The sequence below is a fragment of the Mytilus trossulus genome, chromosome 6 (genome assembly GCF_036588685.1).
Source record: "Mytilus trossulus isolate FHL-02 chromosome 6, PNRI_Mtr1.1.1.hap1, whole genome shotgun sequence".
Classification (NCBI taxonomy): domain Eukaryota; kingdom Metazoa; phylum Mollusca; class Bivalvia; order Mytilida; family Mytilidae; genus Mytilus; species Mytilus trossulus.
Genome location: NC_086378.1, coordinates 62,417,361 through 62,443,943, shown reverse-complemented (window position 1 = coordinate 62,443,943; position 26,583 = coordinate 62,417,361). Strand labels below are relative to the sequence as shown.

The 26,583-nt window shown below is 34.8% G+C and overlaps 1 protein-coding gene across 2 annotated transcripts in view; it reads left to right on the top strand.

The window, feature by feature from the left end:
- The window catches only part of LOC134721653 (uncharacterized), a 36,691-nt gene extending 28,871 nt beyond the window's left edge, over positions 1-7,820 (top strand). Inside the window, exons 5-9 of one of the 2 annotated variants that reach the window (XM_063584792.1) lie at positions 1,019-1,060; positions 2,199-2,510; positions 4,116-4,196; positions 4,840-4,912; positions 6,194-7,820. In XM_063584792.1, coding sequence (XP_063440862.1) covers positions 1,019-1,060; positions 2,199-2,510; positions 4,116-4,196; positions 4,840-4,912; positions 6,194-6,608 — 923 coding nt within the window. In that variant the 3' untranslated portion in view covers positions 6,609-7,820. Of the gene's footprint in view, positions 1-1,018; positions 1,061-2,198; positions 2,511-4,115; positions 4,197-4,836; positions 4,913-6,193 lie in introns of both variants that reach the window. The other variant, XM_063584791.1, reaches the window with a different exon arrangement.
- Positions 7,821-26,583: the final 18,763 nt, after the last annotated feature.

Below are 26,583 nucleotides of genomic sequence, written 5' to 3'. Positions count from 1 at the left end.
TTTAATTGGTTGTATATTGTCTTGTTACTATCCAAGGTTAAAATATCATTGAACCTTCGCAAATAATTCAAATCCACCAAAGGTGTATGTGCATATCCCTGATCGGGAGACTGTAATGGAATTCGCCATCGATTGTTATTGTCTATCATATTTGTTTTTCGTTTATTATTAAGTACAAAAATCTAACACATAGTCTTCTTGATTTAATTGTTTATTAACATTTTGTCATCTCTAGGCTTTTTATAGCTTACTTTTAATATAATAATGTACTATATTTATCATTGAAAAGTCCTAATGTGATGTATAATTGCATACATCAACGCCATTTTGTCTCTGATTGACAGTTGTTTCATTAGCAAGCATACCACACCTTCTAATGTGTGTACTTGAAGCAGCTTAGCTATAATCATATGAAACCTTTACTAACTTTTTAAATGAAATATTGTTTTTGTACATGTAGCATAAATTTTGAAGTAAGTATCAAAATGTATGCATGTCAAAATGGGGTGTCTGTGAATAATGCAGACATATGTGTGTGTGTGTGTGTGTATGTGTGTGAAGGACAAAATGACATACAACGATTTAAAAATACGGGGAAAAAAATAATAAAAAGACTGAGCAAAACAAATTTCACCACAACCTTGGTTGTCTCATCTGAAAGGGTAAACGTCAGAGGTGTGTGTGTAATGAAATGTAGCATCAATGTTTGTAAAATGTTTCATCTCCGATATTTAAACTCGTTAAATTTTAGAGCTTTTTTTCAATTTTTATCTTGTATCACACGAAATGTCTCCCAGACAATTAAAATGCTGATAAAAAGCTTGCATCCAAACAAAGCTTTTTTTATTAGACTGAAAATAACTATAATTTCTTTATGCTTCCTTATGTCTGCTTTCTGAATGTTTTCCTATTTTACTTTTTACTTCTGCTTTCTGTCAAATAAGTCATGTTTTCTTGTTTTTTTCTGATTATTTTAATTATACATAACTAAATGATTTGTTTTCTTTCAATTATGAAGTTGAAACAACTACTATCGATGCTGCAAGTGCTACTACTAAAAGTAAGTATATGTAGATTGTCTTGTTCAACTGAAGTATGTTAATTGTTTAAGAAGATGAGGTATGATTCCAATGAGACAACTCTCCAGAAGAGACCAAATGATACAGAAATTAACAACTTTAGGTCACCGTACGGCCTGCAACACTGAGCAAAGCCCATACAACATAGTCAGCTATAAAATGTCCCGACATGACAAATGTAAAACAATTCAAAACGAGGAAACTATAAGCTTAATTTATGTACAAAAAATGAACGAAAAACAAATGTTTGCACCTGTCCTAAGTCAGGAACCTGATGTACAGTAGTTGTCGTTTGTTTATGTAATATATACGTGTTTCTCGTTTTGTTTATATAGATTAGACCGTTGGTTTTCCCGTTTGAATGGTTTTACACTAGTAATTTTGGGGCCCTTTATAGCTTGTTGTTCGGTGTGAGCCAAGGCTCCGTGTTGAAGGCCGTACTTTAACCTATAATGGTTTACTTTTTAAATTGTTATTTGGATGAAGAGTTGTCTCATTGGCACTCACACCACATCTTCCTATATCTATGTAACACATACACAAACGACAACCACAGAATTACAGATTCCTGACTTGGGACAGGCATACACATAAAGAGTGTGGCGGGTTAAACATGTTAGCAGGAGCTCAACCCTAATCTTGGACATTGGTGTAACAGTACATCATAAGAAAGAACTGTAAAAATCAGTTGAAAAAGGCTTAAATGGATACAAATAGAAATACATCTAACAAACACACAGAGGGGAAGTGGCTGGGTACTTGTGTATCGCACCAACAAAAATACATAAAGTACTGATCTGAGAGTATTCGCAGTTACTGACAGGTAGTTCAAAGCCACTAACAACTTATAAAAAAATCATGCATCTAAGACTAAATTATCAATCAGTACATATCCAACATCTAATGGATTTAGTGTAAAGACGTCAAAAACAGTCAGAGAAAATCATGACCTTGTGCAATGGACTATTTCTGTACACTGTTGTTATAGCTTGAAAATAAAGAAATTCGGAGGTATTATAATTCGTTTGAATGCTTGTTGTAGGTATTTGATAAGATGTGTTTTATATTTTAAAGGGAATCAATTAATTTATAAATAACAAATTTTATTTGTTTCTTTAGCCTCAGATGACAACCTGCCTGTATTTAGAACTGATTTTGATCACCGGGTAGAAATATATTACCCTTCGCGCAATCTAACACTGTCCCTTTGTAGTGTTGGGTGGGATGATTTTGCTGCTGAGGTACTCTGTAAATCCTTGAACAGAACTTGGATAGGTAATGCTTCATCCGTTGACAAATTGTTAGATATACAAACTCTTCCGTATTCCCTGCATTGTAGTGGACTTGAATCTAGTTTGTCAGCATGCAACTTTACAGAGGATGACAACGGTTGTAATACAACTACAGTAGCTGGTGCCACATGCTGTCAAGGTACAAAACTTGTTATTTACTGATTAAGAATACGTTATTTAAAGTAATCATAACCAGTACCAATAACGAACGTAGGTGATTTATTTTAAAGTCATATGAAACGAGTGACTGGTGAAAAATAAAGTTAATCCAATAGACCACTTTCGAGTTCATCCGTCACCAGAAAAAACTCGTCAATTATACGCGCCTTTATCATCGTCATTTGTGCGTTCAGGGGCGTCGTCACTTCCTTCCAATGTTGAGCGAGTGGTTGGAAAACTATAATTCTATATTGTACGAGTTATTCGGCAAATTGAATTCTCAAAATTTACAATCAACACTGCTGTCATTAGGGAAATGTCAGTAAGTACCTACAGAGCAACCATTATTTCTAGTTTATCCTGCACAAAGACGATCACTAAGACACTTGATGAACGTAAATAGTGCAGGGATACAGGCGAGCCCCTCTATCTGGTAAATGACGTCATAAAGTCGTCTATAATTGACAAGTTTTTGCCGGTGACGGATAAACTCGAAAGTGGTCTATTCTTAAACCAGTGCATGTATATATCACTTAGTCTTCCGTGCACGATTTTATCACTTTTTACGCAAACATATCGTATAATCGTCAATGTTTTATCTCTCTGTCTGTTATGATGTAAAAATATGGCAGCTACTTAATTGTCGTGTTTTAAAGCCTTAGTTTACCGATTGTCATCTTATAGTAAACAATAAACAAAGACGCATAGCTATTGAGCAGGTGTATAACATGTACAATCAGATAATAGTTTATTTTAATGACAGATCCAAACGTATTGCGATCACCGGATTTTTACGAGAAAGGTCAAGCTAAGGTCACTTGCATACAGAAAATATTTCGGCGAACTGCTTCATTAAAGCAAGCAATTAAAAAAAAAGTAAACTTCCTCTAAATATGGACAAATTAAAGAATTTTTTTCAGAAAAAGTAGATGTACCTAAGTTTTATAATGACTCGGAAAACTATCCATTTAGTTATAAAAACATATGCATCATTTTTTTTTTATTTGAGGTTTCATATGAATATATATAACCGGCACTTGTATTGACTGAGAAGTCAATAAAAGAAATGAAGTCACGAGGGAAAATTAACTTTGAATTTCGTAATTCACCTTTAGTAGGAATTCAAAATCATAATCGACATTACAGGTGTCTGTAGTAGAGCATGACCTGCCTTTTCATTTTAAGAATACCAGAGATTATGCCTAGTTATTTGCGAGATCATTCTTGCATTATCTTTAGCTGTGTGTTTTGTAGACTTATTTGTCTTTTCGTCGTATTGTTTGTCTTGTTCATGGCGTTGCCAAATTCTCAACTTTTTAGTTTTGAGTGTTTTTCCTTACACTGTACATGTTCTTTTTTTCATAGCACGTTATTTTATCATACTGTCGTTGCAATTGTAAGATGCTTAATCCATCCATAGTATCTGTACATGTATAATTATATTCCAACTAATCACAGGCACTCGTCTCAGAAAAAAAATTTCTTATATATACCTTTAAAGTGTTATATAAAGGTATATAGGGAAAAACAATTCGGAAATGTACCTTGTTTGTGTCGATTACAATATATATCGTTTGTTTTTTAGGTACCGGCATTCCGGGGGAATGTGTTCTGAATCCTTCTTCTAAGAAACTGGCCTCAGTAAAATCTGGATTTCAAACCATTGGTATGCGTTACACTTCATTAGTACATTTTGACTAATAACAAAATATATATATATATAGTCGATATCGTGGTAGTTAATTTTGGTAAACATTTTGAATAATTAATTTTTGACTTTGTAATCAATTTTGTTCGGTCGAATTCGAAAAAAATCGAAATGAATTAAAATCCTTACTCACTAAACGACTCATACCGAACACTACATTGTACGAAAGTAAAAGCAATTAACTAGTCTATGATTTACATTCATCAATACAATATCACTCAACGACGAATAAAAGTTTCGGTGTGTGAAAATGAAGTTGCTAATTTCTGTGTCTCTTGTGGAGAGTTGCCTCATTGGCAATCATACCACATCTTCTTTTTTACATTTATATACTATATATAAAGTGCTTAGAAAATCAACCTAACGATGTTAGAGTAGATTTGATTCGTAACTTCCTCCCCGGCCGTGGCTGGAACCTGTACTTTTTATTTCTAACTTCTACGACAACACCGCCTAGCATTGCGCAGAGACCTTATCCCCTCCTTAAATTCTAGCTTATTGATATATATTTTTTAATTCAATCATTATGACTTTTAAAATTTAAACTTCGAAACATATGAAAGAGTGATATGTTTTGTTTTTATTTCTTTGTATCCAGCAGTTGCTGTAGGGGTACCGGCTAGTATAATTGGTATGGTCTGCATTATCGTTGCCATCGTGCTCATAAGACGAAGGTGTGATATAGATATGTTTAAATTAGTATTGTTAACAATTATGAAATATACTTGAAGTTCATGTGACACTTCATATCAAAGGGTCTTTACATCTGAAGTATGATATTTCAAAATGAAAGGTCTAACAATATTCTATTAAAAGTATCGTATATAGCATAAACAATTGCATATTGACGGTATGTGAACAAAACACGTTTTTTACCTGTCAAATTAACCAAATATGTTTAGTTGTAACCATCATCACTGCCATATCTGGTGCACGCATTGGATCTGTTTACATTTTTATGTACGTTGTTGACATAAAATGTCAGTTGTATTTTGATCTGAGTGTCACTTAAGGAATAACAGTACAGTAACTGTAGTTGGAGAGTTGCCACCGTCAATTGTAGATTTGACGGTCGCAAATGCAGTTTTACTGGCGACGCGTAGCGGAGACAGTAAAACGGAGATTTGCGACCGTCAAATCAAAATTGACGGTGGCAACTCTTCAACTACAATACTGTTATTCCGATTCTAATGCATTACAAAAAGAAAAAATACGATAAAACTTGAAAAAATGTCTAAATTTGTCAAATAAAAAAAATCCGCGAAACTTCAGGAATGATTTTGGCACAAAGACGTCATGGCTAAACGTGACGTCATACAATTGAAAACTTACATACTGGAGGTTAGTACGTTACCTGTACGCTTCACATTCGGATAAAATTACATTAAAATGGCGAATTCGAGGTAGGTGTTGTTTTATTTTCGATAATATAGTAGTAATCGAACATTTGTTGATTCATCAATTCAAAATGGCGGGTCCCTCCTTAGTTACGCCTGGTCAACTGTTGATTTGACGGCAACTTTCAGCCAATGAAAAATAGTGTTACATCCAAATTGCATTAGAATGATGAGTCTTATGTAGACGAAACGCTCGTCTGGCGTACTCAATTATAAGCATGGTACCTTTGATAACTATTGTATGATCATATTAATAAATCAACTGTTTACAAATGTTTATTCGACAAACTAGAAATAATTTACCATGGAGTATATCATGTTTTTAAATTACAAATGTAACTATAATTATGTTTAAAAACCTTTTGAAATTATTATTTGTCATCAATGCACTTCAACTTCGTATTTCACTTGGCATTTTACCTTTTTCATTGCGAGCGTCAATGATGATTCTTTTATAGACCAAACGTGTGTCTGACGTAATGAATTACGTATAAGGCATCAAACTAAACTAAATAAATATCCATCTAGTATTATGGGGAAAAACTCTTCTTTTTACAGATGTACACGTGAAAATTCGGATAAAAAATTCTCAAACTTCATGAGTAATGCAACAGATGAGAACTACTTAGGTCAGCAAGATATAGCACTCCCTCAGTATCCAACCAACAACAAGGTATTGTACAGCCAGGTTCAGAAGCGCGACACAGACACGACAAAGAACGAAGACGGACAGGATTGTAGTCATCCATCCAAAGACATAGAATCCCCGTATGCCCTATCTGAAGAAGGGGTATATGACAAGACAGATGATAGAAGGCATATTGTTAATGATACAGACATGTATAGCCGAACTGTCGATACAGTGTATGATTCTGCTGAACAACACATTAAAGAAGAGAGAAAAGAGGAAACCTATGATCATTTTTTCGGTGAGAAAACGGAAGATAATTATGATCAAACGACAAAAACATAAATTGAAATACTTAGAACTGCGATATTTCAAGAATCTCTTCCGCCAATCATTGCGTTTATATACAGTGCAAAAGATCCAAAATATGAAAGTAGTGGCAGTAGAAGGGTTAAATACATAAACTTGTCTGTCGGGTATAGACAAAAAATAGTGACCAAAAATATGACTCGGAAGAAAATTTAAACAATGCGTTAAATGGATTGTACATTTTAGCTTTTAGAAGCGGTTGGTGCATGTATACATTTGTAGATAGTTATTTTATTGTCAGTTCGTCTTTCCAATGTTTGTGTCGGTTGCTTTTACTGTTTTGTCTATCTTTATACATATCCATTTGACGTGGCTCGGTATTTATACATCCCGTCATTAGGCTATGGTAAATTTTGGTATTTTTGTCTTTCATTTTTGCTATTGCGCTTTGTTAATATGCCTTTTTATTTATCTTTCTTTACACATTTGCTTGCTTTTATAGTGATTAAGATTATAACGAAATTTTGACTGTTTTATCCCTGTTTTTGACATTTTTACCTAATATGTCTGTTTGTTTTGTTCAATATAATGGTCAGGAATATTATGCGACTGCCTTACAAGTGAGAGGTTTGGCTTACTAAAATGTATAAAACCAGGTTAAATCCACCACCGTTTTCTAAATAACTTTGACTGTTGTTATTCATTCGTTTGATGTGTTGGGGCTTTTCAATTTGACATTTGCTTATGGACTTTCCGTCTAGCTTTTTCCTCGGAGTGCAGTAAATTTGTAACTTTACTTTTGAATCAATAGATAAATTGTGACACAGAAACCTAATCACATCATGTACATTTTGGCTTTTATTTCATTTTTACATCCAAATGATTGTTGATGTATAATATGGCTTTACGCTGGCTTTGTCATATTTGGCCATTAGAGTAATTACTTGATATGCCGTTCTTATTCACTCTTCTACCAAATTCAATGAATCTGCTTATTCACCATTTCAAGAAATTGCGTACCAGTCTCCTTGGTTACCTTTAACTGGATCCTATATGAGGGTTTTGCCTTCTCAAATCACTGACTTAAGGGGGGGTTGGTAAACTGGCATGAACAACTGCTTTCCTTGTAGATCTCTTGTTTCGGGAAATCACGTGTATATTACTTTTCGTTCAGTATCGATGATAATTATAAAACGATTTCTGTGTTGTCACTTAATGCACTAATTGTGGTTGATATTATTTAATATTATTTTAAGCTTTTCATTTTTTTTCTTCGAACAATCATTTTCTTTAATTTTATTCGTGTGTTCCTTCCGCTCAATTTTAGAATATTCGCTTAAGTTGCTCTTTAAAAAAAAAAATCTTTTGCTTATCTGTCTGCTAATCTATCCGTTGAATTCATTTGGTATTTTAAATTGTTCTCCCTTGCTTATTTGGAATGAACTTTATATAGATTATATGCATTTGAAGGAGGAGAGAATGCTAAAATTGCCATTTCAAAACAACAACAAAATCGTAAGGGTTCTACGGAACCAAGTGTCTCGCCTTCTTTTGCTGTTAAGGTAGTTCGGGGGTTTAAATTTTCGCGCCGTCTGCGCATAAAAGAGGGACAGTCAAACTCGTAAATCTAAAACAAACTGACAACGCCATGGCTAAAAATGAAAAAGACAAACAGAAAAACAATAGTACACATGACACAACATATAAAACTGAAGAATAAACAACACGAACCCCACCAAAAACTAGGGGTGATCTCAGGTGCTCCGGAAGGGTAAGCAGATCTTGCTCCACATGCGGCACCCGTCGTGTTGCTTATGTGATTACAAATCCGGTAAATAGTCTAATTCGGTAGGTCAAATTCATGAAAGGGAAGGGGATTGTAGTTACGACGTAAGGAACATATCCGATATCATTTGTGAAACGGTTATTCCATAACGGTCAACCAACTCGTGATGGCGTCCGTAAAATTTACGAAGGGATGATTTCAACTTCACCATTTGGAACTCTTGGTTTAATAGCTTCCTTGTGAGCAGTAACCCTCTATCAAGAAAATCAAGATAGGAAATGCAAGCACGGGAATATCGTATCAATTGGGAGATATATACCCCGTATGCAGGTGCTGCTGGAATGTTGCTACTTAGAAATGGAAAGTTCACAATTGGAAAGCTGAAATCATCTCTTTTGTCGTAAAGTTTTGTCTTCAACTGACCCTCATTGTCAATTTCTACATGTAAGTCAAGATATGAAGCCGACTTAACTGTATCTGTAGTATCCTTTATCTCCAATTCGATGGGATAGATGCGATCCACATAGTCACCAAATTTTGAATTGTTTAGTGAAAGAACGTCATCTATATAGCGGAAAGTAGAGTTAAAGGATATTGCTAACTTCTTATCTTTCTTCCTAAGAAGTTCCTGCATGAAGTCAGCCTCATAATAATAAAGAAACAAGTCAGCAAGTAGAGGGGCACAGTTTGTTCCCATTGGGATGCCGACAGTCTGTTGAAAAACACGTCCTCCGAACGTGACAAATATGTTGTCAATCAAGAAATCAAGCATCTTGATGATATCGGTTTCAGAGAATTTTTTGTTTGAATCAGAATGATTCTTTACAAAGTATGATTTATCCCTCCCTAAGACAAGATACTTGTATCTACGTTGGCCATTCTTTTTTATGAAGCAAAGTAAAACCAACTCTTTCAATTTGTCTTTTAGTTTGGAATGTGGAATACTTGTGTAAAGAGTAGAAAAGTCAAATGTTTTAATACTGTTACAAGATGAAAGAGAGTTAGATTGTATGTACTCTAAAAGATCTTTGGAATTTTTAAGTATCCACATCTGATTGAATTGACACGCCACCTCTAGAATAGGCAGTTTCACAATAACTTTGTAAAGTTGCGCATTGATATCGTAAGTGATGTACAGTGTCGTAATTTTCAATAACAGTAAAATATGATCATTTAAATAATCTTTTTATTCAAATTTATTGAGAAAGATTTGAATAACGTTTAAATGCAATTTTAAAACTTAATAAAATTTATTGTTACAATTGTCATTGCTGAAATAGTACTTCCGTTCTAAAAATAAATATAGAGCATGTTGACGAAGGAGAAGAATGAAGAGAGAATAACTCATATTTATCGAACACGTGAACTGCTTTTCATGAATACTGTAATGCAGATCGAAATTATAGATAACGATCTTCATTTTGGTAGCTTATGAAGCAGTTTCACCCTTGTCTTACACTAGAAAAGGTCCGACAAACATGCGAAAAGATGATGTAAACAAATAATGAAAAGCGGGAAATATAAACTGACAAATACAATGTAAGTACTAATGAATTGACTATACATGTTAAAAACCGATGCACGACCACTGAAAAATAACATGTAAGCATAAATAATTTCAAAACAATATCCGTGTCGAACAACAAAACAATGACACCCCCCTTTTCAGGCTGTAAATTAATTTTAATGTTACGATAGGCATAGCTCATGGTACTTTTATCATGTAATAGATTTGAAAATGTATGGACCTGAGAAATATGTCATCTGCATAGGGTTCAGACCATTTAGGTTTCTGGGAGAAAAGGTCATGATTCATGAAATTAGGGGGTTTATATAATTGCATGTATGCAAACAGAATTTTTATTGTTGTAAACATGATTTAACATGGAGTATTCGAATGTGAATGCAGTTGATTTTGCCCTGATTCCAGTCGAAACATTTTTGGTTAAGCATGCACACTTAAAATTTAGACATGTTAGAACAAAACCCATCTATTATATATAAAAAAGATGTGGTATGATTGCCAATTAGACAACTTCAAAGTCTTCAATGTATCCAAAAAAGACCCAAATGGCTCAGACATACACAGCTATAGGTCACCGTATGGCCTTCGACAATGAGCAAAGCCCATACTGCATACATAGTCAGCAATGAAAGGCCCAGATATGACAATGTACATGATGTACATGGTGTACAACAATTCAAACAAGAAAACAAACGGCCTTATTTGTATAAAAAGAATTAATGAAAAACAAATATGTAACACATTTACAAATAACAACCACTGAATTACAGGCTCCTGACTTGGGACAGACACATACATAAATAATGTGGCGGGTAAAACAAGTTAGCAGGATCTAGACTGTATAGATTATTTTAAAAAATGAATCATTTCACAAAACTACCTTTCTTACCGATGGTCTGGATTGAGGGTCCTTCATTTCATTCGTATCTAATTCTTTATACCATTTATCTCTATTTATTTTTTTTATTTTTTTTTCCATTTTTCTGTACTTCTTATAACTTAACAACCCGTTTTTCTTTTTTGTTACATGTATGTCTATTTTCTTTATTTACAAATGTATTGTGAACATTACATGCATTATTCTTTATTCTTTAAAACTTTTCCTTACCCTCCTCTAATATATTTGATCCTACAGAACCTTCATGAGAGAAAAACAAAACTTTTACTACCTAATCAGGAAAAGCGGTCTTGTCATAAAATGATTTTTTTCTAAATTTAAAAGCTTGTTAGGTCTCTTCACAGTTATTTCGAAGTGCATTTCTTTAATATGCTAAAGACATTAAAAATGCAAACTTTAAAAAATGACACCTGCGCTAAGTGGGTGTCATATTCTCTTGATGGCTTCAGACATTTTTGAACCTTTTTCACCGGTCAATTCATGACCAAAAGTTACAGTATGATTTCAACTCTTTAAGGCATATTTTTCAAAGGTGTATGAATTTTTTTTTCAAGATATGTAATCAAATCTATAAAAATAATTATTTAATTGATTTTCATGTGGAACGCATGGTAATGTGCACACAAGAGTCTTTATTTTTTAAATAAAGATCAAATCAAAGGATAATGAATTAACTATGTTCCTAGCTAATAGGATAGTAGGAACTAACTGATCTTAACCAACTTTGTGTGACCAGAGCTTACTAAATTAAAAGCCTACTGACCAAGTTTGATGTTCATGTATCAGACATGTACATGTAGAATGTATAATAATTATTCAAAAGTCAAAATTATAAAAATGTATGAGTATGTTCCTTTAAGCATGTTTAGTAGGTTTTTGAATGAAAAGGGGGGGGGGGGGGGGCTTGTATGAAGAGGTGATATTTTCCTGCAATTTAAAACCTTGTGAATGTTTTTGTTGTATGAATAATCCCAGTGGCGGATCCAGAATTTTTCATAAGTAAGAGCCCACTGACTGCCTAAAAGGGGACCCGCTCAGAGCATGCTCCAGTGATTCCCTATATTATTAACCAAATTTTTCCCAGGGCTGCCTCTGAATCCTACCATGTTTAAAATGTACTTTAAAAAGAAAGGAAATTACAAATGGCATTATGATAGTATATTACATGTAATAATTTAATAGTACGTTATGTATTAAAAGTCTAAGGCCAAAAACACTTGAAACAATTCAGGGTCAATTTAGGCCCCTAGCACATACATTGTATTTACATTTAAAAATGCATACTACAGCTGTAGTAATTAAAATTTGCTTTTTTGGGGGCTGATTTCTATTGCATGTAATTTTAGTCTCAAGAGGCACTGTACTGTTATACCACTGTCCCAGGTTAGGGGGAGGGTAGGGATCTCGCTAACATGTTTAACCTCGCAGCATTATTTATGTATGTGCCTGTCCCAAGTCAGGAGCCTGTTATTCAGTGGTTGTCGTTTGTTTATGTGTTACATATTTGTTTTTCGTTCATTTTTTTACTTAAATAATGCCGTTAGTTTTCTCGTTTGAATTGTTTTACATTCATTTTGTCTTATCGGGGCCTTTTATAGCTGACTATGCTGTATGGACTTTGCTCATTGTTGAAGGCTGTACGGTGACCTATAGTTGTTAATGTTTGTGTCATTTTGGTCTTTTGTGGATAATGTGTCATTGGCAATCATACCACATCTTCTTTTTTATATACATGTATATTTGAACCACTTACTATCCTACAGTAGAAAAGAAAAATAGCATGTGAAATACGTACAGCAGTTACGAAAAATATTGTAAAATGTGAATATACTGAAATCTTTAATTTTATGACAGACTTTATGTACTACAAACCTCATCACATTTTTCTTGCTCCTTAAAGTTTGTAAGACAAGGGTCCCAACTATTCATACAACTCATTCTACAAATTTATCTGTGATAATCTACTTTTCGCTAGATTTAGAGTTCACACATGAATAATACAAATTGATAAAACCCATATGCTGTATCAATTTACACCACTGTCCCAGGTTAAGGGGAAGGGTTGTCATCTCCAAATATTAACCCCACAACATTATGTATGTGCCTGTCCCAAGTCATGAACCTGTAATTCAGACAGTGGTTGTCTTTTGATGTGTCACCTTTTTTTTTTTTGTTCATCATTTTGTACATTAATATGCTTTAAGTTTTCTCATTTGAATTGTTTTTCATTAGTCATTGAAGGGCCTTTTACAGCTAACTATGCGATAACGGCTTTTGACCTGTAGCTGTTAACTTCTGTGTCATTTGGTCTATTGCGGAGAGTTGCCCCATTAACAATCAATTATCATAACGCATCTTCCTTTTATACTGAAACACAAATATTGACACATAAAAACCTTTCAGATAGAAAGTCAGAATGAGACTTATGGATAAAAACTAAGCAGACTGTCAGCTCACACTTTTCATATGTTGTAACAAATATGGTTTAAGCACAATAATAATCAGATGCTCTGCAGTGCGCAGCATTATACAACCGCAGAGGTCAACCCCTCTTTGAACAATAGACAACAACTGTTATTTTGCTAAAAAAATCTCTTGAATGGCCTGTGACCCGCAAAATTTATTTCAATTTAATAAAATAGAGACATCAAGCTTTACAGTATGAACAAATGAGCAACTTCTGTCATTTATTTTGCTTTGAAAATTTAATCAATTTGATATTTTATGTCAGTTTTCCCTATATTTAGCCTATTTGCACTCATTTTCAGAGGTCAAAAAATCTCTTGAATGACTGGTGACCCCCAAATTTTATTTCAATTTTATAAAATAGAGACATATAGCTTTACAGTATGAAAATATGAGCAACTTCTGTCATTTATTTTGCTTTGAAAATTCAATCAAAGATATTTTATGTCAGTTTTCCCTATATTTAGCCTATTTGCACTCATTTTCAGAGGTAAAAAAATCTCTTGGATGACTGGTGACCCCCACATTTTATTTCAATTTTATAAAATAGAGACAAATAGCTTTACAGTATGAAAATATGAACAACTTCTGTCATTTATTTTGCTTTGAAAATTCAATCAAAGATATTTTATGACTGTTTTCCCTATATTAAGCCTATTTGCACTTATTTTCAGAGGTCAACAAATCTCTTGGATGGCCGGTGACCCCCAAATTTTATTTTAATTTTATAAAATAGAGACATATAGCTTTACAGTATGAAAATTTGAGCAACTTCTGTCATTTATTTTGCTTTGAAAAATCAATCAAAGATATGTTATGCCTGTTTTCCCTATATTTAGCCTTTTTGCACTTATTTTCAGAGGTCAAAAAATCTCTTGGATGGCGGGTGACCCCCATATTTTATTTCAATTTTATGAAATAGAGACATATAGCTTTACAGTATGAAAAAAAGAGCAACTTCTGTCATTTATCTTGCTTTGAAAATTCAATCAAAGATATGTTATGCCTGTTTTCCCTATATTTAGCCTATTTGCACTTATTTTCAGAGGTCAAAAAATCTCTTGGATGGCCGGTGACCCCCAAATTTTATTTCAATTTTATAAAATAGAGACATAGCTTTACAGTATGAAAACATGAGCAACTTGTCATTTATTTTGCTTTGAAAATTCAATCAAAGATATTGTATGCCTGTTTTCCCTATATTTAGCCTATGTGCACTTATTTTCAGAGGTCAAAACATCTCTTGGATGGCCGGTGACCCCCAAATTTTATTTCAATTTTATAGAATAGAGACATATAGCTTTACAGTATGAAAAAATGAGCAACTTCTGTCATTTATTTTGCTTTGAAAATTCAATCAAATTGTTTTTTGTCCATTTTCCTTATATTTTCATATAACCTATTTGCACTCATTTTCAGAGGTCAAAAAATCTCTGAGATGGCCGGTGACCCCCAATTTTTTTTGCATATTTTCATTTACAATACTTCAAAGTTAAATTTTACAAAGTATAAGAAAATTCTGTCATTTTTTCTATACCCCTGAACTACCTTAATCGCACATCCAACACAAATGAGGAAAAAAATCAATAAAAATATTCCTCTCGATACTCTCTTTTGATTGTAAGAAGCTTCTGTCCAAGTTTGGTAAAAATGTGGGAAAGTTTGTGAATCTTATAAATAATGTTTTAAAAATTTTAACTGCAGACTGTATGAAATGTTAAACGGAAGAAAAACCAAGTCCATTTATAAGTAAGATACAGAAAAAATGTAACTATTTTACATAATTTACTATGGATACTACAGTAAGTAAGTAAGTAATGATCAGAAACAAAGCTTCTGTCCAAGTTTGGTACAAATCCAGGATAGTTTAAGAAAGTTATTGAAATTTTAAAAACTTTAACGACAGAGTGAATGTAATGTTTCCTGGCAGAAAAACTAAGTCCATTTATAAATAAAATACGGAAATAATGGAATTTTATTATTACAAAATTTACTTCTTGATACTTACTATCTTATCATCTTATGATCATAAACAAGCTTCCGTCTAAGTTTTGTACAAATCTATGATAGTTTAAGAAAGTTATCAACATTTTAAAAACTTTAACCACAGAGTGAATGTAATGTTTCCTGGTAGAAAAACTAAGTCCACTTATAAGTAAAATACGGAAAAGCAATTTACTACTGGATACTATCTTATTAGTCCATCAGCTGGTAGGGCAAAAATTCAGTTCTGTGTTACACCCCAGGGTACCGCAATTTTTTTTGTATAAATGTAAAGAGTAATATCTGAAGAATATTTTAAGAGGTGTTAGACTTTTGAAAAAGTGTCCAACAGGGGTTAAAAGGGGACTTATTTCAGGGTATATCAAAAATTTTGTTTTGCACACTATTACAGAAAAATGTAAAAATAACCAAGTATTTAGTACTTTAGTTAACTCTTTTTAAAAGGAACACATCATATCTTATTCAAACGCAGGCCAATTTTTGATTAATTTTTAAATAGTAGAGGACCAAGAAAAAAAGGGGGAGGGTCAATTTCCGAAAGTCATGTTTTTGAATGAAAAGAAGCATACGTACTAAGTTTCTTGATAAAATGGTATATTGTTTCACATTGAAACATACAGCATAAAGTATATACTGGCTGTTGAAAAAAAAATTAAAGATAAGAAACAAAGACAACGAGAATCAACGACAAACACAAACATAAGCAACCATAAATGCACTATTCTGTCACAAATTTATACATCACATTCATGAAATAACTTACATATTAAAACACACAAAACTATCAGGGTTTCTAAGTTTCTATTTTTTTAATTTAATTTAACAACCGCATCACCTCATTTTAAGGTCACACAGAAGGTCAATCCATAGAATCATCATCAGTTTGGTCACTTGCATCTACCGAATTATCATCTTTTCCATCATCTTCGTCGTCATCGTTAGCAATATCAACGATTTGATAATGCTAATATCTACAAGCTTTCGAGCATTAACATACAGCTATCTGTTCAGGATAAACCTTTTTTAACACATGATCATCTTTTTTGGCACAACCAGCTTTACATGAACAGCACATCATAATTACCAAAGCATCTAACGCTGGTGGTTGGTCTAGCAAATTGATAATGATCAAAGCGCTCTAAACAATCCAACCATAGTTGTTTGGCAAAAGACCAGTGTTGTGTTTAAGAGCAGATTTCCAAATCTTCGTCTGAAAATTGGCTTCTTTAATGTGCTTTAACATTGCATCTTTTGCATTTCAAAACGTTCTGATCTTTATTTATCGATATTTTTAATTTCGTAGCCATATATAGAACACGAAAACCTCTCGAGTGTTTTGACAACTCTTCGCCAACCTCTTTTCAAGGTTTCACCAAGATGGAATAGACCTTCTGAAAACTCCACATAACGTGTCAAAAAGCCGAATGCTTTGCTTTTTTTCTTTATCAGACAAAACACTTACTGAATCACAACCTATATTGGCGCGAAATCCTAGCAGTTTTCTACAAACATGCATTCTCACCAAATCTGCACACATTGATTGCACATTTAATAATCTGCATTTGGAGGATGTATATGTCAGACTTACAATGTTAGAATTGATATGCAACTGTGAAAATAGTAAGCCAATACTTCCACAACAGTGTCAAAAGGTTTAATATCAATGGAGTCGTAACCTTTGTCAGCTGCATGTTTTTTTCATTTTATTAAGAAACATTTTTGTATCGGCTTATTCCTATTCGATTATAAGCTAAAACCATTTTACGCTCTTTCATTTTCAACTTATATTTTGTGGCACATACTTCCATGTGATACAAATAAATCAATACATTCAAGTGTAAATCTATAGGATTCTTTACTCTTTTTAAACAAAAGAATTCAACAAAAGCAACTTTGTTTCCCCCAACTAACAAACATTTCTTCCATTCCCAAGAACACGATTGTGAGGTTTACAACTTATCGTAATGATTTGCCCTCCCAATTTCGTTATGAATATTGTGCGATACTATTCAGTGACAAAATCAATGCGGGACCACTTTTTGAAACTAAAAGGATGGTTTTTAAAATAACAATTGCCAAATCAAAAAAAGTGCTTGGTATCCTAGTAATTGTTTGAATAACTGCCATGTCATCAAAATAATATCCACATGCTTTCCTAAGGAATGAGCCTTTTCTAAAAGACCACTCAGGACAGGTTTCTAATTTTTCATAACATGTGTACATCAAAGTTTGCAAGAGACATTGGAAGAGGACCTAAATCAAACTGGAGAATCTATCGCATAACCAACTATCTTGTCTGGGCTATGACAATCAGGCGAAATTTTTTTTTCATCTGCTCTCAATGTTTTGTTGTTTTTATCTGCCATTAACTGCTTGCCTTTTATTTCCCTTTTTAAAAATGTAAGCAATGATTTTCTTTTGAGTGTTTTGAAGATATCGGTTGACTTCTGAATAAGCCGCTCCGTAATGAAAATTTCTGAAGCAAATTTTCCCTTTTCATACGCGTTAAGAAGGTCGCAAAATAATTCCGAAGTAGCAACAGAACCCGAGAACAAGCCATTTTACTGCTCAGATGTTATAATGGAATTGGCCAGATCTGCAGTGTCTGAAACAATTTCAAAACATCAGATTCGTCTCGCTTCATTCGAGTTTTTCTGAGTTTTTTGGGGCGGATTTTTCAGGGTTAACTATTCCTACCAAGTCTCGACATTTAAATGATATTGAAACTCTTGTTCATGTGCATTTAGCAACCAACGTTTATCAGAATCTTTATTTAAACTGAAACCAACAAAGCCATATTTTTGGTATCTCTAAGAAACCTAAGAGAGTAAAAAGTATTGCCAAACCCTACTACTGACTATTTGACGTTCGTTCAAAGCGTTATTTGTCGATTGTATGACTTTACAATCTTAAGTCACTTCATAGATAAATGTACAACACAAAATGTTATCAAGCACACCTTTATTGAGTTCGATAGAGTGCACCTTTTCTGATCGCAAAACAAAATCACCTTAATTTGTATTTTTTCATAAATATTCCGTTACACATTCACTTTATTAAATAATTTGTGTCACAAAAACATCATAAATCGACAATTAAATGTTTGTTTTCATTTGCAAATTGATAATGCTTAAGTGTGAATACATTGTACATGTTGTATACTGAATCAAAGACGGTTATTTAATGATTTCCGGTATTTCACGAGTATTTGCACGTACATATACTTTATTAAATAATTCATATTTTAGACGATATAAAAATACTGCAAATAATTTAAACATTGCATAATGATTCATTCTCAAGTTTAATTAGCTAAAACGGATAATTGTATAACGTTTTTCTTTATGAAAGGAGAAAATATGCCTTAATTTGAACCCAAAAAATCGGATTGTTTGTAATGTAAAAAACATTTTATTTTAAACAAAAAATCTTCCGAGTTACTATTAACCCTTACCATATTTTTTTGGCGGAAATTGGCCCCAAAGTTGGTCCTCAGGTACAAAAAGCGTCAATTTTGACCTTTTTTCGTTCTTTTTCTCGACCTGTAAGTCCGAGAGATGCTAATAGATGCATCCATCTGTAGTTTACATGTAGCGTGGACACCAGTGAACACTTTTACCACAACAGTTGTTAGGTCGGAGTGAAACTGATCTGGGTTCATCAGTGTAAAGAAGGTCATTTGCACCAAAATTCACCAAATTTCGGAATTTTTCCAATTTTGAACTTTAACTGGACTTGCAACCGGAAGTAGTCGTTTCCTCGGCGTATTTTGATAATAGACACGACCAGTCGTTATGTGCCTTTAGGTTAACGGTATTTGTCAAGGTTTCAGTCCTCTGAACTCCGTGATTCAGACCTTGAAGGTAAGCCCACCCCTCCAAAAAACCCAATTTTGTCCGATATCAAATTTTGAAGTTCGTATTTGAGCTCAAAATGAATATTTAAAGTGAGAAACATGACATGAATAGTTTCAAATTGAGGAAACGTGCATACACTACGAAATAAATGGTATTACGATGACCTCTAAATGTATGGAGCGCCATTGATGCCAAAATAACGGTATTCTGGGTACGGCCGTAATATTACGGCCCCCGCACGACAAGGGTTAATATGATAAGTTTTGTATCTCTTTTAGTTGTTTAAACCTATACTTTATTTTTTTTAAATCGCTTTATATTAAAAAATCTAATTAAAAATTACTTAGTCGTGATTTCTAAATGAGGGTACCATTGGAAGGGACGTTCTTAATCCTCTTTTGGACACTTTTTTTTTAGTCTTACACCTTGTATTTTATCAATAAGATAATGAAATTGAATTCTATCAAAAAAAATCGCGGTACCCTGGGGTGTAACACAAACTCCTTAACTAGCGCACTTTTCAGAACTAGCTGATGGACTATATGAATATAAACAGGCTTCTGTCCAAGTTTGGTAGAAGTCCAGGATAGTTTAAGAAAGTTATTAAAATTTCAAAAACTTTAACCACATCTAGTGAATATTTGTGGACGCCGCCGCCGACGTCGACGACGAAGCCGACGCCGACGGTATGTAGGATCGCTATGTCTTGCTTTTTCGACTAAAGTCGAAGGCTCGACAAAAAAGGGACAAAATGACGAACAACAGTCTATAAAACAACACATATAAAACTAAATATTTAGCAAATTAAACAAGTTCAATCAAGAATCTGAGTAAATCTCAAGTGCGCGAGAAGTGTAATGCGACCTTGTTCAACATTTGGCACCTGTTGTTTTGCTAATGCAAGAAATTGTGTGCGGCATATAAAACCAATTCTAATATTTAAGATCGATAGATCAAACTTTCAATTTCACTGTTACTACACAAATATTGTTAAAATACTTTCCGAATTTGCTAAGACTTATAGACGAAATTGGAAGTATTGATCAATGGATTTCGACACTTTGTTGTTTAACAAAGGTCATTTGAATCTCTAAATCATACACAAAGGGCCAATAAATGGGTTGCTGCCTCATTCAGAAAACATTCAACTCTCATTCCAGTCTTGAAGCAGAGGTTCTAGACGAAAGCTCTTTGTTGGTGTTTTTTTTTAAAGTTTTTAGCAAGTGTCATAGACTTGTATTTTAAGCCTGCAGGATCCCGGAATCTCCTCTTAAGTTTTGTGAGCATAAATGTACTCTCTTGAAATGTAAAGTACTTGTCGCTCAGTTTTAATAGTATTTCATTAATTCGCCATTTGGGGGCTATATGTTGATTGTTTAACCATTTCGCTTGGTTTATTTAAATTAAATGTCAAAGCTTAAAAAAATAGTTACAAATGTGTATTTGACAATTTTAAATTTGAAAATATGACATTGAATTTGTACCCGTATGTCGTGGTGTTAAGATTTTTTTCAGACATTATTATATTTTTATTGACATAATTGTGTTTTCGTTTAATTAAGCTTTTATTTTAAACTAAATTGAAATAGATGACAATCAGTGACAATTACAGTCATAACAGGGAAATAAAATGATGAGAATAGGTTTCTATTATTTTTTCCAGGAATGTTACCAGACAGAAACACATCCTTTCTTGATATCAAATCGGAAACATCTTAACTTTCATCGTTAACGGAAATGTCTATTATAATTGTTTGTCTTTTATCTGATTCTTTTCCTGAGAATTTCCTGACAAAATTCAGTTAAAATGAATGCATCTATGAACGTAATTTCTGATACATCTATAAAAGCACTACTTTCATAACTTTCATAACTTGCGGCAATGTTTGCTGCAATCTTGCGGCAAATATTTGCCACAAGGCTTATTTTTCGGTAAGGGTATACACGATGCAATTTGGGGGGGAAAAATTTGGGGGAAAAGTTCCCCGCTTTCTGGTGATTTAGTCATAATGTATACTCAGCATTAAACAGTAACATTTCCCTCACAATTGTACCGATTAAAATCTTGAATTTTCTTATTTACGTTGGTCTTGTCTAGCCGAGTACCAGGATGTCCAAACAGGGAGAAGGTAACCTGTCGAAAAAATATTATTCCGGAGTCGAAAGTCGGTAATATGAAAATGACATGATCTCTCAAAACGTGACGCAAACAAAAACAAAACTCATTTCGCAAATTCAGAAATGTATAATTTCACGAAACGAACTAAGAAAATACGTTAACAAAATAAACAGGCTCAAGCTAGCAGCCACTCGCTAGCAGTCACTTCGCTAGCAGCCAGTTTTCAGATATGTCTATAAACCCAAATATTGCATAAGATTCAAACGTACTTTAAATGTTTTTATCAATCATATAATCACAAAATAATCTGTTTTTATATAAGATTGAGCAGCCGAAGACACTATTTAATGTTTTTTTTCAAATTAACATGTAATTTCTGTTCATTACTTAATTCGCTTTTCATATACTAAACAGCGTGCTGCGCGCACTTTTAAATAGTGTATGAACAATAGTAAATAGCTATGTACTTATTTAAATGCTGGCAAAATTGTTGTTACATGACATCGATTTTTCAATAAGAAATCAATTTTGTGACATTGTAAGAAATAGCTTTACATAGTCTCGGCATCCTGTCAAGTAGTTCCTAAAAAGTATCAATAGTTTTGCATTACAAGAATAGAAAATTGCACTCGTGCTTTGCTATTTTTTTGTCAGACAAATTTGTTTTGACAAAAGATTTTTCTTCTGAACAAGCGGAATTCGCTCACAGTTGATTATACGAAAGGTTTATTTGTTGTACTTAATGTATGGTGTGCACGGAAAATAAAAATTAGCAATTTATAAAAGAAACCTACATTTGGACCTATGGTGAAATTTCCCCACCTGGACCTTTTGACCCATTGGACCTTAGACCCTTACCTATCATTTGGACCTAGTGGGTAAAAAAGTATTGCCGTAGGGAATTTTTGACAGACTTTTGAAAATTTGGGGTAGGCATAATGACCCTTAAGACCTAAGTTCGGACCTATGGTGAAGACAAACTATGAGTTGTCCCACCTGGACCTTTTGGCCCATTGGACACTAGCCCATTATCTACCATTTCCACCTAGTGGCTGAAAAAGAATTGCCGTAGGAATTTTTTTACACTCTTTTAAAAATTGGGGTACGGCATTTCTTTTAAATCTAACTTTGGACCCATGGTGAGGACAAACCATGAGTTGTCCCACCTGGACCTTTTGACCCATTGGACCTTAGACCCTTACCTATCATTTGGACCTAGTGGGTAAAAAAGTATTGCCGTAGGGAATTTTTGACAGACTTTTGAAAATTTGGGGTAGGCATAATGACCCTTAAGACCTAAGTTCGGACCTATGGTGAAGACAAACTATGAGTTGTCCCACCTGGACCTTTTGGCCCATTGGACACTAGCCCATTATCTACCATTTCCACCTAGTGGCTGAAAAAGTATTGCCGTAGGAATTTTTTTACACTCTTTTAAAAATTGGGGTACGGCATTTCTTTTAAATCTAACTTTGGACCCATGGTGAGGACAAACCATGAGTTGTCCCACCTGGACCTTTTGACCCATTGGACCTTAGACCCTTACCTATCATTTGGACATAGTGGGTAAAAAAGTATTGCCGTAGGGAATTTTTGACAGACTTTTGAAAATTTGGGGTAGGCATAATGACCCTTAAGACCTAAGTTCGGACCTATGGTGAAGACAAACTATGAGTTGTCCCACCTGGACCTTTTGGCCCATTGGACACTAGCCCATTATCTACCATTTCCACCTAGAGGCTGAAAAAGAATTGCCGTAGGAATTTTTTTACACTGTTTTAAAAATTGGGGTACGGCATTTCTTTTAAATCTAACTTTGGACCCATGGTGAGGACAAACCATGAGTGGTCCCACCTGGACCTTTTGACCCATCGGACCTTAGACCCTTACCTATCATTTGGACCTAGTGGGTAAAAAAGTATTGCCGTAGGGAATTTTTGACAGACTTTTGAAAATTTGGGGTAGGCATAATGACCCTTGAGACCTAAGTTCGGACCTATGGTGAAGACAAACTATGAGTTGTCCCACCTGGACCTTTTGGCCCATTGAACACTAGCCCATTATCTACCATTTCCACCTAGTGGCTGAAAAAGTATTGCCGTAGGAATTTTTTTACACTCTTTTAAAAATTGGGGTACGGCATTTCTTTTAAATCTAACTTTGGACCCATGGTGAGGACAAACCATGAGTTGTCCCACCTGGACCTTTTGACCCATTGGACCTTAGACCCTTACCTATCATTTGGACATAGTGGGTAAAAAAGTATTGCCGTAGGGAATTTTTGACAGACTTTTGAAAATTTGGGGTAGGCATAATGACCCTTAAGACCTAAGTTCGGACCTATGGTGAAGACAAACTATGAGTTGTCCCACCTGGACCTTTTGGCCCATTGGACACTAGCCCATTATCTACCATTTCCACCTAGTGGCTGAAAAAGAATTGCCGTAGGAATTTTTTTACACTCTTTTAAAAATTGGGGTACGGCATTTCTTTTAAATCTAACTTTGGACCCATGGTGAGGACAAACCATGAGTTGTCCCACCTGGACCTTTTGACCCATTGGACCTTAGACCCTTACCTATCATTTGGACCTAGTGGGTAAAAAAGTATTGCCGTAGGGAATTTTTGACAGACTTTTGAAAATTTGGGGTAGGCATAATGACCCTTAAGACCTAAGTTCGGACCTATGGTGAAGACAAACTATGAGTTGTCCCACCTGGACCTTTTGGCCCATTGGACACTAGCCCATTATCTACCATTTCCACCTAGTGGCTGAAAAAGAATTGCCGTAGGAATTTTTTTACACTCTTTTAAAAATTGGGGTACGGCATTTCTTTTAAATCTAACTTTGGACCCATGGTGAGGACAAACCATGAGTGGTCCCACCTGGACCTTTTGACCCATTGGACCTTAGACCCTTACCTATCATTTGGACCTAGTGGGTAAAAAAGTATTGCCGTAGGGAATTTTTGACAGACTTTTGAAAATTTGGGGTAGGCATAATGACCCTTGAGACCTAAGTTCGGACCTATGGTGAAGACAAACTATGAGTTGTCCCACCTGGACCTTTTGGCCCATTGGACACTAGCCCATTATCTACCATTTCCACCTAGTGGCTGAAAAAGTATTGCCGTAGGGATTTTTTTACACTCTTTTAAAAATTGGGGTACGGCATTTCTTTTAAATCTAACTTTGGACCCATGGTGAGGACAAACCATGAGTTGTCCCACCTGGACCTTTTGACCCATTGGACCTTAGACCCTTACCTATCATTTGGACCTAGTGGGTAAAAAAGTTTTGCCGTAGGGAATTTTTGACAGACTTTTGAAAATTTGGGGTAGGCATAATGACCCTTAAGACCTAAGTTCGGACCTATGGTGAAGACAAACTATGAGTTGTCCCACCTAGACCTTTTGGCCCATTGGACACTAGCCCATTATCTACTATTTCCACCTAGTGGCTGAAAAAGTATTGCCGTAGGGATTTTTTTTACACTCTTTTAAAAATTGGGGTACGGCATTTCTTTTAAATCTAACTTTGGACCCATGGTGAGGACAAACCATGAGTTGTCCCACCTGGACCTTTTGACCCATTGGACCTTAGACCCTTACCTATCATTTGGACCTAGTGGGTAAAAAAGTATTGCCGTAGGGAATTTTTGACAGACTTTTGAAAATTTGGGGTAGGCATAATGACCCTTAAGACCTAAGTTCGGACCTATGGTGAAGACAAACTATGAGTTGTCCTACCTGGACCTTTTGGCCCATTGGACACTAGCCCATTATCTACCATTTCCACCTAGTGGCTGAAAAAGTATTGCCGTAGGGATTTTTTTACACTCTTTTAAAAATTGGGGTACGGCATTTCTTTTAAATCTAACTTTGGACCCATGGTGAGGACAAACCATGAGTGGTCCCACCTGGACCTTTTGACCCATTGGACCTTAGACCCTTACCTATCATTTGGACCTAGTGGGTAAAAAAGTATTGCCGTAGGGAATTTTTGACAGACTTTTGAAAATTTGGGGTAGGCATAATGACCCTTAAGACCTAAGTTCGGACCTATGGTGAAGACAAACTATGAGTTGTCCCACCTGGACCTTTTGGCCCATTGGACACTAGCCCATTATATACCATTTCCACCTAGTGGCTGAAAAAGTATTGCCGTAGGAATTTTTTTACACTCTTTTAAAAATTGGGGTACGGCATTTCTTTTAAATCTAACTTTGGACCCATGGTGAGGACAAACCATGAGTTGTCCCACCTGGACCTTTTGACCCATTGGACCTTAGACCCTTACCTATCATTTGGACATAGTGGGTAAAAAAGTATTGCCGTAGGGAATTTTTGACAGACTTTTGAAAATTTGGGGTAGGCATAATGACCCTTAAGACCTAAGTTCGGACCTATGGCGAAGACAAACTATGAGTTGTCCCACCTGGACCTTTTGGCCCATTGGACACTAGCCCATTATTTACCATTTCCACCTAGTGGCTGAAAAAGAATTGCCGTAGGAATTTTTTTACACTCTTTTAAAAATTGGGGTACGGCATTTCTTTTAAATCTAACTTTGGACCCATGGTGAGGACAAACCATGAGTGGTCCCACCTGGACCTTTTGACCCATTGGACCTTAGACCCTTACCTATCATTTTGACCTAGTGGGTAAAAAAGTATTGCCGTAGGGAATTTTTGACAGACTTTTGAAAATTTGGGGTAGGCATAATGACCCTTAAGACCTAAGTTCGGACCTATGGTGAAGACAAACTATGAGTTGTCCTACCTGGACCTTTTGGCCCATTGGACACTAGCCCATTATCTACCATTTCCACCTAGTGGCTGAAAAAGTATTGCCGTAGGGAGTTTTTTACACTCTTTTAAAAATTGGGGTACGGCATTTCTTTTAAATCTAACTTTGGACCCATGGTGAGGACAAACCATGAGTGGTCCCACCTGGACCTTTTGACCCATTGGACCTTAGACCCTTACCTATCATTTGGACCTAGTGGGTAAAAAAGTATTGCCGTAGGGAATTTTTGACAGACTTTTGAAAATTTGGGGTAGACATAATGACCCTTAAGACCTAAGTTCGGACCTATGGTGAAGACAAACTATGAGTTGTCCCACCTAGACCTTTTGGCCCATTGGACACTAGCCCATTATATACCATTTCCACCTAGTGGCTGAAAAAGTATTGCCGTAGGAATTTGTTTACACTCTTTTAAAAATTGGGGTACGGCATTTCTTTTAAATCTAACTTTGGACCCATGGTGAGGACAAACCATGAGTTGTCCCACCTGGACCTTTTGACCCATTGGACCTTAGACCCTTACCTATCATTTTGGACATAGTGGGTAA